At 38.0% G+C, this 12731-nt stretch overlaps 1 protein-coding gene across 1 annotated transcript in view; it reads left to right on the top strand.

Annotated features, from left to right (window-relative positions):
• Positions 1-12731, top strand: part of DOCK2 (dedicator of cytokinesis 2) — a 167788-nt gene that overhangs the window by 50717 nt on the left and 104340 nt on the right. Inside the window, exon 26 of the mRNA XM_080627460.1 lies at positions 6544-6692. Coding sequence (XP_080483586.1) covers positions 6544-6692 — 149 coding nt within the window. The remainder of the gene's footprint in view (positions 1-6543; positions 6693-12731) is intronic.

Genomic DNA, 12731 nt, shown 5'->3' with positions numbered 1-12731 from the left:
AATTTTGGATACGTGCGAGTCAGGGTCAACTAAGAAGATGTTAAATGGTGGCATATAATCTGTGTCAAGCCTGTGTTCCCTCTCATATGTAACCCAGTTAAAGATGTAGAAAAAAGTGCATTGTCTTTGCATCTAGGACTGTTAAAAGAGATTTAAAAAAAATAGAAGGAACATTGATTTCTGATAAAGCATCTTCCAGTTTAATTCTTATTACCAGAATTGAGTTATAGATATTGATTTTATCCGTTCTTGTAATCTTGACTTGTATTTCTACTGGCAGAAGTTCTTAAACCAAAGTTTTACTTTTCATTTTCTGTGCTTGTTTTCCTGCATACTTTCAACACAATTTCTCAACATTTTAGAACGTTTGAACACAGGAATTGTTAATGCATTTGCTACTGGAACAAAACAGAAAATACGCACTGCCCACGAATTCCTTTAAACCACAAAATCTTTCCTGGGAATTCATTCTTGAACTTTTTATTTAGCTTGGAGGAGAGTTGTTTAAGAAACACTTTTCTGAGAGGAGGTTTGTTTTGTTTTGTTTTCTCCTTCCTCCTTGTGTAATATGCAGTAGTGTTTTTAAGGATGTATTTCCTTTAATGCATCACTTTAACTCCTGTATCCATTTCTTTGCCATTTCGATTTCTGCAGTATCTTAATATGGACAAGGAAGCCATATGCATATTTGTAGGTGTTGATCTGCATGTATTTGTGATGAAAACATGTTCATCACAATAAGAAAACCATTGCTTTCTGCTGTTTGTGGAGGAGTAGGTTCTCAGTACTGCTACTGGTAACTTTCTGTTAGATGTGATGGATTATGGCAATTATTTAGTCACATTTTTTCGAGAAGCTTGATATATGGAAATGTAAATCAAGAAGGTGAACTCATTAGTTTTAACAATGAACTTCTCAATGGGTTTAAAACTGTTTACAACTAGAAACAGGAAAGAGAGAACTAAGGTGTGTTACAGACATTGATATGAAGCTTTAGCAACATTTTGTGTCAATTAAATGGAATGTGGAAACATGCAAATTGGAATTTATTAATATAATCAGAACACAAGGCAAATTATGAAATCTCCTAGCGAGGAAATGCTGACAACCCTTTGTGGCAGGCTATGATGGCTGGAAAAGGCACTGAACGCTTGAAGTGTTGTTGTAGCTAAAGCAATGATAGTGTTAGATGTTGCTCTGGCTGCCTTTGAATACATGGCATTACTCAGCTCCTGAGAGGAGTGAAGAAACTAGAAGATATTCCTGGAAGTTTGGAAGTGGATGTATCCCGCAGTGTTATGACTGGGTTGCAGTGGTGTGCTGAGGCCATTAACACTGTAGCTATTCTAATTTCACTTGCTTGGAGTGGTCAGCAGCAATGTTGTATGGTGGCTTCAGAGGATCAACCATTGTGTTTCTCCTTCCTGTGTTAGTACTAGATTCCAGGAGACTAGAATTTGCATAGTAAAGTGCTGTCAAAATGAGTAGGTGACCTATAGTACCTCCCCTTTCCATGGCTCTCATCTAACCTGTGACATCCCAATTTACATTTAGAAATTAATAAAATATATACAATTTAAAATTCATTACATTTGTGCTCCCAGCAAAAATTAAATGGCAAATAACAAAGAGGGAAGACTTTTAATAGAAAGATGCCTGCCAGTTGTGACTAGATGTCCTTTGTGAAGGTGCGTGGTGCTTTATTTGAGCACTGGCTGCCATCAGAATTCTCTTCTCCTTGAAAGAATGTTGTTCACTGATTTTATTTTTAAGGCTTTGCTCTAAATCTGTATTCAGATGATACCTGTGTCCTTATTAATATGGCATGCTAGTTCTTAAGTGGGCATGAAGCCATCCTAACAGACGGATGTGACTGCAAGCATGCCAGGGAATCAAGAGTAGTGTTTCCTAAGGGAGACAAAAGTGGTGTTAAATCTTTATTACCATTTTGGCTGAAATAGGAGGCAGTCAGGAATGAAGCCCGTCTGTGATCTTTGCTGAAGGAGACCCAAATGTCTTTTTTTTTTTAATGACATTATTACGTTGATGACTTACCTGGTACAGAGGAAATTGTTATCTTCTGAAGGAGAATAAGGTGAATAATGGGGTTCAAACCTCTCTTCCCCCTCCCTCCCCCCCCAGTAATAACAACCAAACCCAAAACTGAACCATGTAACTGCTTAATCTTTTACAGGAATGCATCTACCTGTCTTTATTCAGGAGTGTGCTACCAGGGAACTTCTGAGAAGTGTATTGGAATTTGCTGTTGATAAATACCTGGACCATGTGTCTCTTGACAGACCTTGATGAGATAAATGCAATGGGCTCAAACTGTATTTTGATGTTGTATGTGTTCAAATACAGTGTTGGGCAGTACACATACTCACTCAGCTGTCAACCAGCACTCCAAGTCCTTTCCTGCCAAACAGCTTTCCAGCCACTCTTCCCCAAGCCTTGGGTTGTTGTAGCCCAAATGCATGACCTGGCATTGAGCCTCGTTGAACCTCATACATTGGCTACTGCACATCGATCCAGCCTGTCTAAAACCCTCTGTAGAGCCTTCCTGTCCTTCAGCTGATCAACATTCCCAGCCAGGGTGGTGTCATCTGCAAACTGCCTAGAGATGCACCCAGTAGTGAGTTCAGATCATCAAATACCAGAACTGCAAATTTTACTTCAGCTATTTATTTTCGCAGTTTCCGCCTTCCATGAGGTTTTTTTATTCCTTTTCCTTCGCCAACGTGTTGTTGATAGTCAAACGAGCACTTAGCTCATTTTGCTTGCTGAATTTGTGCAATGATACCTTTATATCTGAATTTATATACCTATTCAGTAAACATTCATTTTCCCTACATAACAGAGCATTTTCAGATTTTGTATAATGTTCTAGCGAAATGGTTTTAAGGGGTTTTTAATGATGAGAAAGCATGAATGCACTTTTGTGTTAATATTGCAGGCTCAGGCTGTTTGCTACAAATGCTGTTAGTTTTCAGGGCCTTTGATTGTTTGTGTTCATGAGAACAGGATGGAATTGCATCCTCATGGGGGGTGTCTCATAAAACCTAATTAATTTACCTTTTTTAAGACTGTTGTCTTTTGTTTATGAATAATGTCCTGGAAATACGTTAGCTGAGCTCTTTACTCCACACAAAATTAAGGAATTCTGTATTGGCTCGAGTAAAAAGCTGAGTTTGTTTAGCAGACGGTCACAGAATCCATGCATGTAGCCTTAATATAAACCAAAATAATTAACACAATAGGACAGGTTCATAATGAAAATATGTTGAACAATTTCCCCATTATTTACAGTTGCAGAGTTTGCTTTTTTTAAGAAAACACTATAGTTAAGGCTGGTTAAACAACCTTTGAATTTCCGTGGAGTTTGACACTTCAACAGTGTTCACATCTGAAAATGCACTGTAAATAATTGATCAGCTGCCTCTGTTAAGTCCTTTTAATAGATTCTGTATGTCTCAAATATGGCTCAAATTTTAATTTATAATGTAAAGTACAACTGGGAGTAATAAAGCTTGTAAAGCAATTAGCTCATAAAACTGGAGGAAATCCATTGTACCTTCTGCCTCAGCAGTCCTTCAGTGCTGTAGGAATGTTTAAGAAGTATGAGTGGGTTTATGCAAAACAAAAATTATGTCAAAGACTTATTTATTTATTTATTTATTAACTGAAATACATGTGTTTGTGTGGTTTTTTAATGATGGACAACAGAGGGCATTTTGCATTCTCTGGGCTTGGTCCAGTTGTGTTTTGAAAACCTCCAAGGACAGAGTCTGTGGAAGCTGTTCATTCTACTGCCTGACCCTCATGAGAAAGAAGTTTTTCCTTACATCCAGTCGTTTCAGTTGTGAGTCCAATGTTTATTAGGTCCACTTTTTAATCTGCTAAATGCATGCCACCTTTCAGTAGCAGACAGGAAATCACTGCAGTCCCATTTTAATTCCTTTTGCAACTTCATAAGCAAGTTCCTTGCATGCATCTCACTGAGGTATCATACATCTGCCTCGGCAGCATATGGACTGCAGGGGGAAGTTACAAGTCTGGCAAATAACTCAGTCCAACTATGCAGTGGGAATGAAGCAGTCATTGCTGTGTTAGAGAAGTGGGTGTTCATATTAGTATGTTTAGCAGGGGTTTACACTAATAGGCTTAGGGTCTTTCTTATAACCATCATGAAATGAACTTAGTTAGCAATAAATATTATATATAAAGGAAAAAGATATCTTCAGTAGTTTTGTAGTGGTGAGAACCTTGATAAATGAACTTGTCATGGTATGGCAACCCCTGAACAACCCTGGGCTGTTGGACAGTTTCCACAGATTTCTATAAAACCAAAATGAAAGCTTGTGTTTTAGTTTTTTCACAAGTAGGTTAGTAATAATCTAATTTATAACTTGTGCTTATTTGTTTCCTGAATATATAAGGCCTTTCTTTATTAAAAAAAACCCAAACACTAAAAACCCCCTCAAACCCCCCAAAAAACCATATCACATTTCAGCCAGCTTTAATGGCATTGCATGTCCCTTTTCACATTGCTTATCATGTTTCTCTGGTGTAGTTTTTGGTCAAGAAGCTAATGGCACTGCAGTTGTTGCATTTAGAATTAATAGAGGTGGTTCATGGGAGCAAATCAAGACAGAATTTGCTAATTATGAAATTACAGCTCAGTTTCAGAAACATGTAGAATGTTGAGTATCTGCAGGTGGTGATGAGGAATCTGTTGGCATCAGTGACTTTTGAAGGGCGGTTTGTCTCCATGGACCTAAATCCGCACTGGAGTACTTTAGAAGTGTTAGTGTGCTCTGCTAAGTGCTTTGTAAATGCAGCTGTTTGGTTTCTGGATCAGAGGTGTTGTCTGTGTCCTGCAGTAAGTGCAGGAAGCTTGTCCAAGTGCAGAATTGGTCACGTAAATGAGCTGTAAGTGGTGTGAAATTCCTTTCAATGCTGCTCATGGAATAGGTCTTGTGTTGATATGTGTCCTTTAAATGCTGCTGTACTGGAGAGTTTGTAATTTAGTCAGAGGGTAAGATTGCTCTTGTAGCTTGGAACAAGGGTTATATTAAAATCAGGTAAGTAGTGTTTATTCATGTTGTGACATTAGCAGGAGCAGAGATACTTTCTGAGGCAAGATATTATGCTGCTCCTTAGACTTGATTAAAAGCTGCTGGCTTTACATGGCTTGGAGCTATTACTTGAAATCAGAATAATCTGCATGGATAGCTTCTGCTGATTCATCTGCAACATACAGAAACTTATAATCTACTTCCTTTTGTTTTCCTCTCTCTTTCTTTCTTACCCTTCTGTCTTTCTGTACTAGCACCCATATTTGGGGGGGATTCTGGGCCTGTCTTATTTTACATCACATTGGTTACGGTTTCACTAAGGCTCACCCTTCACTTGTTTATCAGCGAGTACACTCTATGTCCAGGAAATGTGTTCTTAATAATTGTTAAAAGAAAAAATAAGAAGGCATATTTCAATTGTTGTTTGCAGCAGTTAAGGCTTTCTAGTTTTGTTCTGTTATTTTCAGAAGCTGTGATACGTGGGCTTGATAGAATTTAGTATCCAATCGCTGGTATAAATATTTTTCCAATGAGTTAATACAGACAAGAATTTAAAGCACTGGAAGATCAGTTGAGTGGAAATAAGTAGGAACTGCAGGTCACTGCCAGTGTGTAGAGTGCTTCTTTAGTTCTGTACAGATTTGATTCTGAGGTAGAACCTTTGAAGCTATGTTCAGCTCTGTCTTCTTCCCAGGTTATTTTCGTAACTATAACAAATCTTTGAAGCATCTGCTCAGCGTTACGCACCATTGTGCTGTACCCTCTTTAATTACATAGCACTGTATAAGCAAGTTGCTACTGAAATCACTTGGTGACATGAAGCAATTATATTAGGCAAAACCCTGTAAGTTTCATTCTTTGGTAGGTAGTGCCTTCAATGGAGTTACTTCAATTTTGTGTCTTGTGTACAGGAAATGTCAGGAGGACATCTCTGTTTCAAAAAGTTCATGTTCATGTGAGATGAAATGCTTGCCCTTTGTGTCAGCTTCTTTAAATAAGGATAAACATATGCATAGGTTGTTTTTTATTAGTCTTTTCCTTGTCTGTGTTCTTACAAGGTATGTTTCAACATGATGCACATGGAACAATTCTGTTGGTGTTTGTGTCTTATTTTCAGAAAGAATAATTTTATATTTGTAGTATTTTTCTTACATTAAAATATTTCTACCACTTTCATATAGCTTATTTCCGGGTGCTTTGTATGTAAAGTGAAAAACTTGTTCCTAAGTGTTTGGGACAAGTGTCATTATCAGGGATTTTTTTGCTATGTGAGAAGCACTGTTGGCTTACAAAATTATCACATAAGTTTGCGACTATCCCTGAGGCGTAAGTGGAAAATCAACAATTCCACACCGGAGAGGACTGTGGCTGTTAAAGCATGTTGTGCTTGACTGTTTGGAGGAAGATTTATTTCTAAGTGGTATTTGATTTATATTTGTTCTTAAGATAATTTGGTCTCTTTCAGAATGCAGGGACATTCTGCTTCCTGTGATTACAAAAGAGCTGAAGGAATTACTGGAACAAAAGGATGATCAGCAGCTCCAGGCCCAAGAGAAGAAATACTGTGTTGAATTACTCAATAGCATCCTGGAGGTTCTGAGCTGTCAAGATCCTGTAAGTATTGATGATACAGATGGTCCAGGGCTCTGGTAAGCCTGAGCTGATGAGGTAGTAAATTATTGATGCTGATGAATCTCATTTAAATTTTTAATACAAGTCAGTGGCAAATTGAACTTTTCTCCTATTATTCATGAATTGAAGTTAAAGGGCAGTTGAGCTATTAGAGAAGAAATACTGAAATCTATGCTATCTCTTATTTCACTATTATATGTTCTTTAAATAGTCAGCTGCTATTAGTCACTGTAGTATTAAATGCAGTGAGCTGCTATGTTTTGCCTAGCAGAGGATTAGACACTTCTAGTTTTCAGTAGTAAAGTTCAATGGAATCCATTATATCATGAAAACTGCTGAGAATTTAAAGCATACACAAAATACCAGTAATTCATCTTTTAGAGATGATGCAGATTTCTCTGGAGTGCAACACTGCAGTTTATTTTTGAACTAAAGTGAAAAATTGTGTTTCAAGAATATACACTTTTGACTTGCACTGGGAAATACTTTCTATCCCATACTCATGCAGGTGAATGGAAAAGTTTCACTATATGACCACATCATTATAATAGTACTATTTAGATGATCTCCTTCACATACCTTTATTTAGAGTGATCTAGATAAAGAGAACTGTTTTGCTAATTACCAAACTGTTTTTTTGCAGGGTTGCACTTGAAACTTAAAGTTAATGCAGTTTCTATTGAACAATTAATTTCCTGCATCTTTCAGTGACTTTATAAGGAAACAGATGATTTGACCTGCTGGAGAACAGAACTTCAGGCATTAGTGGCAGACTCACCTCATAATATTAATTATAAACCTCACTCTGTTTTGAAAACACTGGCATCTTGTCTGCATTGCTTCTGGTTTTCCATGCCCATAGGTAAATCTGTGTTTGGATTAGTATTTCAAACCTTTTGTCAAATTAACTTTGATATTTTTGCATTAGATTTGTTCTGTGAAAATCACCAGAAGCAGACAGAAAAAGACAGAGAACAGAAACAGCAGTAGTTGGTCTGTGGCTTGTGTGCTCAAATTTTATATTGTGAGGTGATCTTTGAAGCTGTTACAAACATTTTGAAGAATGTATTTTCTTTGTCAAAGAAAAAGGTATTGCAGCATTACCTCTACTGCTTTTCTCTAGTCTTTTGTCCTACACTGTTTAGGGAGTGGGAACATGTGAATTATCAGATCCTTATGTTCAAACACAGCTGTCTAGGTGCTGAGTTCTGCAGGTAGCAGGTACATTAAGAGCACAAGTTTATATTAAGGATATGATTTTGATGAATAGTCTTTCATTGTTAGGCATCTGGGCAAGATGCTTATGTTTCATTTTAAATTGCCTCTACAGCAAACAACTTTTGGACCTGGATGACATTATTTTGACTGAATCATGTCCAAAATTAGATTTATAGCTTTGGACTGTGTGCTTTCAGCACCTGTGAAATGCAGTTGAAGCTCAGAACTGCACGTAAATCGTTGACAAAGGTCATGGTGAAATCCATGACTTCTTGTTTCTGTTTTAATTAAAAACACTTCCCTTTTCCCTCTTCACAACAGCTTTTATGCATGCAGTCTGACTGCCCTTCCTTCATAAGGTGACTTTGTCTCTAATCTGATATATATCTTATTGTTTAATATTCACTGTATTAGAATGAGGTTTTATTTATAGTGCTTACACCATAAAATGTAATGGCAAACTTTGACATGGAACCTAAAATAAACTCTTGGTTGAGGCTGCACACAGAATTGAGGTGTGTAATCTTTTCCTGTCTCGTGCAGAAATCGGGAATTGGCAGCAGCTGCATTTTAAGCTGTTGATTCTGTTGGCAAACGAGTCTCGAAGCATTTTAGAATTGCCAGAAATTTGCCAAGCGTTTGCTTGAGTTACGGTTGATCTTAAGACTTTAGCAAAAGAGTACTTCAAAGGAACCTAAGGAACGTGCATGTTCTTTAAGGCCGGTTAGCTTACGTTCTTCTGCAGGCAGTTTTCAGTCAGCACAATGCATTATGAGCTATGTGTTTAAAAAAACCACCCCAAACATATTTCTCCTTTTATGTATGCTCTTATTTTCTGTGTAGGTAGGGGGAAAACATGAAGTTATCAAACTTCCTGTGGAAGAGCACGAGCATCATGAATCTGGGTGGTATAGCATTAGTTTTCTTTGTAGCAGCTCCTATGGAGCTGTGGTTTAGGTTTGTGACAGAGCAGTGTTGATCACACATCAATTAAAACTTTAGTTTTCACTGCCTGCACAGTGTGTGTGCCTTCCCTGTTTCTCACTGTGCCCCATGCTGGGGAGTAGGCTGGATGTGAGCAAGAGTCTGGGAGGGGACACAGCTGGGATGGCTGAAATGAGTTGACCAAAGTGGTATTTCCAAGTGGAAATCTCAAGTACAGGTCGTGTAATCTTATTATTCTGAAGGAGGCCGTTTGTCACTGTCCAAACAAATGAGACCTGTATCGTAATTGTGGCTGACTCCGAGGCAATGAAATGAGTCTAATTTTTGTCCCAACCCTGTGGAAGTTTAAATGGAACATGAAAGCTAAATCAAACCCTAGCTACTATTACTCTGTGCTGGTGTTTTTACAGAGAGTGAAATTTTGTTTGGTTTGGATTTTCTATGAAGTTATTTCTGTACCAATGGGTGCATCCATCCCATCAATGAATCTGAAGGCAATTGAGTTCTATGAGGGAAGTTTCTACTGCTGACCTGCATACATCACGTATGAGCTCTGATTGTTCCATGCCTTGGTAAGGCATACATTTATGGTGACCATATTCCATTAAGTAATACAATGCATGTTTTCCAAGGGAGAATTTATATATAGTACAAGTTGTTAATTTAGCTTCTGAAAAGTCTTATGTTTAACCAAATGGACAGCAGCCAAATGGTGGGGGTTCCAATTTTCACTGAAACAGATATGTTATTCTTGTGAAGTGAATTGTGGTCTGCATACAGAATGTATGTTACAGTGGGTTGCTAGACTGTCTTCTGAAGCTTAGAAACAGTTAAAATGAAAGCTGAAATCTTGTGTGTAGGCAATGTGTGAAAACACTGTTTTTGTTACGTTAGCAATGTCAGTATTGAATGCCTAATTGTTCCCTAGATTATCAAAAAGAAAGGTAGACTCAGTTTCATAAAGAAACCATTCTCATTGATTTGCTAGCACTTCTCTGCAAATTCAAAGGCTTAGCAGAAAATAACCTTTGCATGCTTGAGTGTATATTAGATGTTTATCCAGGAAAGGTGTGTTACGTGCTTCTTGTGGATTCAGGGGCAGGGTAATGGTATAAATGTGTTCTACTTGAGGTTGCTTTACCTTTCTCTACTGCTCTGTTAAATGGTAGCTGGATAAAATTGCATGTGGCAGGTGGCTTGCCATATGTTCCCTGCTGGCCTAGGATGCATTCTTTCAACAGCCAAGAACACTGGTTTGGAACAAAATGCTAAATTTTGACTTGATGCATTGGGTTACACTTCATAGCAAATCTTGAAAGTATTTAATAAATGCAATACTCTAGAATAAATGAGGACAAACAGCTTTCAGACAGGAGTACACAATCATAAAATGTATTGCTATAGTAGAAGTATAAGAAGAATATACTAGAAAAGCTTAGAAAAGGGAAAGAAAAAACCAAACCAACAGAAACCAGAAAAGCTGCTGAGACCTCTGTAAATAAACCAATATTCATCAAGAGTGCGCTCTGAAGAGATATCAAAACCTTACCCAGAGTGTAGCAGCTAATTATTTCCTGAAAGTTGCAGTTGACATGGCAGTATTGCTAGTGAATATGGAAAGCATTCAAATGCAAAGAACAAATAAGATGCCTTTCACAAAAGAAACACGAAATACTGCTGAAAAACACAAGCATCTGGAGCAGGCAGATGGATTTCAATGCAAGTCTCCAAAACAGTTCCATGGCTCTACATCCATTCTCAGCATTGCACTTTCTTCTGGTTTTCACTGTGTAAACTTTCTCTGTTAAGTAGAGAATGTCTAAATCTGATAAGAGCAATACTTGGATGGAAAGCATTTTTTTCCAGTGGTTTTCACTAATGTTTCCAGTAGCAAGTCACATTTGACAATGTGTTGCATTTCATGTCCTGAAGGCAATGGATGAGAGAGGTCTTCTGTATATTTTCTAGTCCTAGAAATGATGTTATTTTGAGCATCTTCGTGTCATTTTTCCTTCCTGTGGTTGGCTCATCTTTTTTGACATGCTTTTCCCCTCTACTTCACACTGTCAACATCTGTCTGCTTGTCCTTTTTTCTGACTTCTTGTGAGACGCCATTCCCCTCTGAATATCTTTCGTATTACACTCTGCCCCTTGTTCTTAGTTTCGAGCAGGGTGCAGTAACTACCACATTGTGTGGTGAAACAGTAGTAAAGAATCTGTGATGCAGTTCAATGTGCCTGTAGTGCATTAGTAGTCTTGCAAAGAGAAATACTCGACGTGGTAAGAGTGACTTGTGTAGCCCCTTAGTCTGCAAATTTGTAATGTTTTACAAGGGATGTTCCAAATAATTTTCTTTCCAGCCGTATAATTAACACCCCAGAAATGAAAAGCCTGTGCAGATACTCTAACACCAGGGGCAGCTGTTGTTCAACTACAAGCAGCAGCAAGGCTAGACCTTCCTTTTTATACTGCAAGGCCTCTCATCAGGAGAACTAAGATACGCTGCTTTTGCAACACAGAGGCCGAAAGGTTCTGGTTGTTGCTCTCTGAATGAGGATTTTCTTTCTGATCACAACTTTGCATAAGCCTGAAAAGTTTGCTTTGTTATGTGAGAACGTTCAGTTCTGTTTTATTGGAGGGTTTTTCAGGTAATTAACAAAAAATGAAAACTATAGAGTATTTGGTTCATGATTCAAGTTGATTGGGGAGAGATGCACTGTAGGTTTTTAGTTTTGCTTTCACTGTTATTTCCAGCAGATTTAATATACAAGTGTCAATGAACTGTATGAGTTTCATGTTGTTTGATTGGCATAAATCTTTAAACTTATGGTGTGTGTATTGGGAAGCAGAGGAGATGGAAGAGAAATCAGCTTTGGGACAACAGTCCAATAAATGTGTGCTCTCTACAGCACTGTCAGGTGTAGTCTTTTTATAGATATTGGGCTATACCTAAGAAATTTAAATTAAAGGAAGAAAACACAAACCACAACCTGATTATTCTGAGAATACATTGCTCATTTATAGCATATAGTAACTTTTGAAATGCTGCAACAAGAGAGAACATCATTTAAGCTTAGCCATAGTCAAATGGCAAAATAAGACTAAATGGTGATAGTTAATAAATGGCTCGATATGAGGATGATCTCTGTTCCAAGGGTTGCTGGCCTGATCTGAGTTAATCAAAACAGGAGTGAGAAAAGGGACAATGTTGGACGTTTCGGAGGAGAAACAGAGTCAGAAGCAATTTCTCCTGGCATGGTTTTGGGGCTCAGTCACCTCAGATACTTCTAACAAGTCACCATGGCTCTGCAACTGCGATGCTCTCTCCATGTCACTGTTTGTGACATTAAAAAGGTGCTTTGTTCACTGTAAGCTACTTTTATTTTTCTCTCAGAAATGTGTTTAGAATTTCCTTTCTTTGGTTGTTGCATGCTGATTTCCAAAGTTGTCTAGTCAGTGAAGGTGATGAATGTTGAGGTTATACCCCTCTGCTGAGTGTTTTAAAGCAATCAGCTGTCCCTTTGCAGCAACATGACCAGTACTTTGGCAAGGGGGCCAGAGAGCAAACCATCTCCAGTTTGCTCCCTCACACAGCTACAAGGTGAAATGAAGATAGCTTTGTCCTGGAATAAAGATATACTTTGTGACTGCAAGCTAAGCATATTACTGAGCTTCGGACCCCCCTGAGGCCCATTGAGCGATGTGGAGAACTATGATAGAGTTTGCCTCAATTTTCTGTTACCAGGGAGTCACTGTTCAGTTATGGGCTACTCAGTGACTGGGAAAACATGAGTCCCTTGAGTGAGGGATAGGAAGTGACTGCTTATAATGAAAAACAGTTATGGTAAGATAGGGCTA

The sequence above is a fragment of the Psittacula echo genome (assembly GCF_963264785.1).
Source record: "Psittacula echo genome assembly, chromosome: 11".
NCBI classification, from domain to species: Eukaryota; Metazoa; Chordata; class Aves; order Psittaciformes; family Psittacidae; genus Psittacula; species Psittacula echo.
Note: the sequence above shows the minus strand (reverse complement) of the source record. Positions and strands in the feature narration are given on the sequence as shown.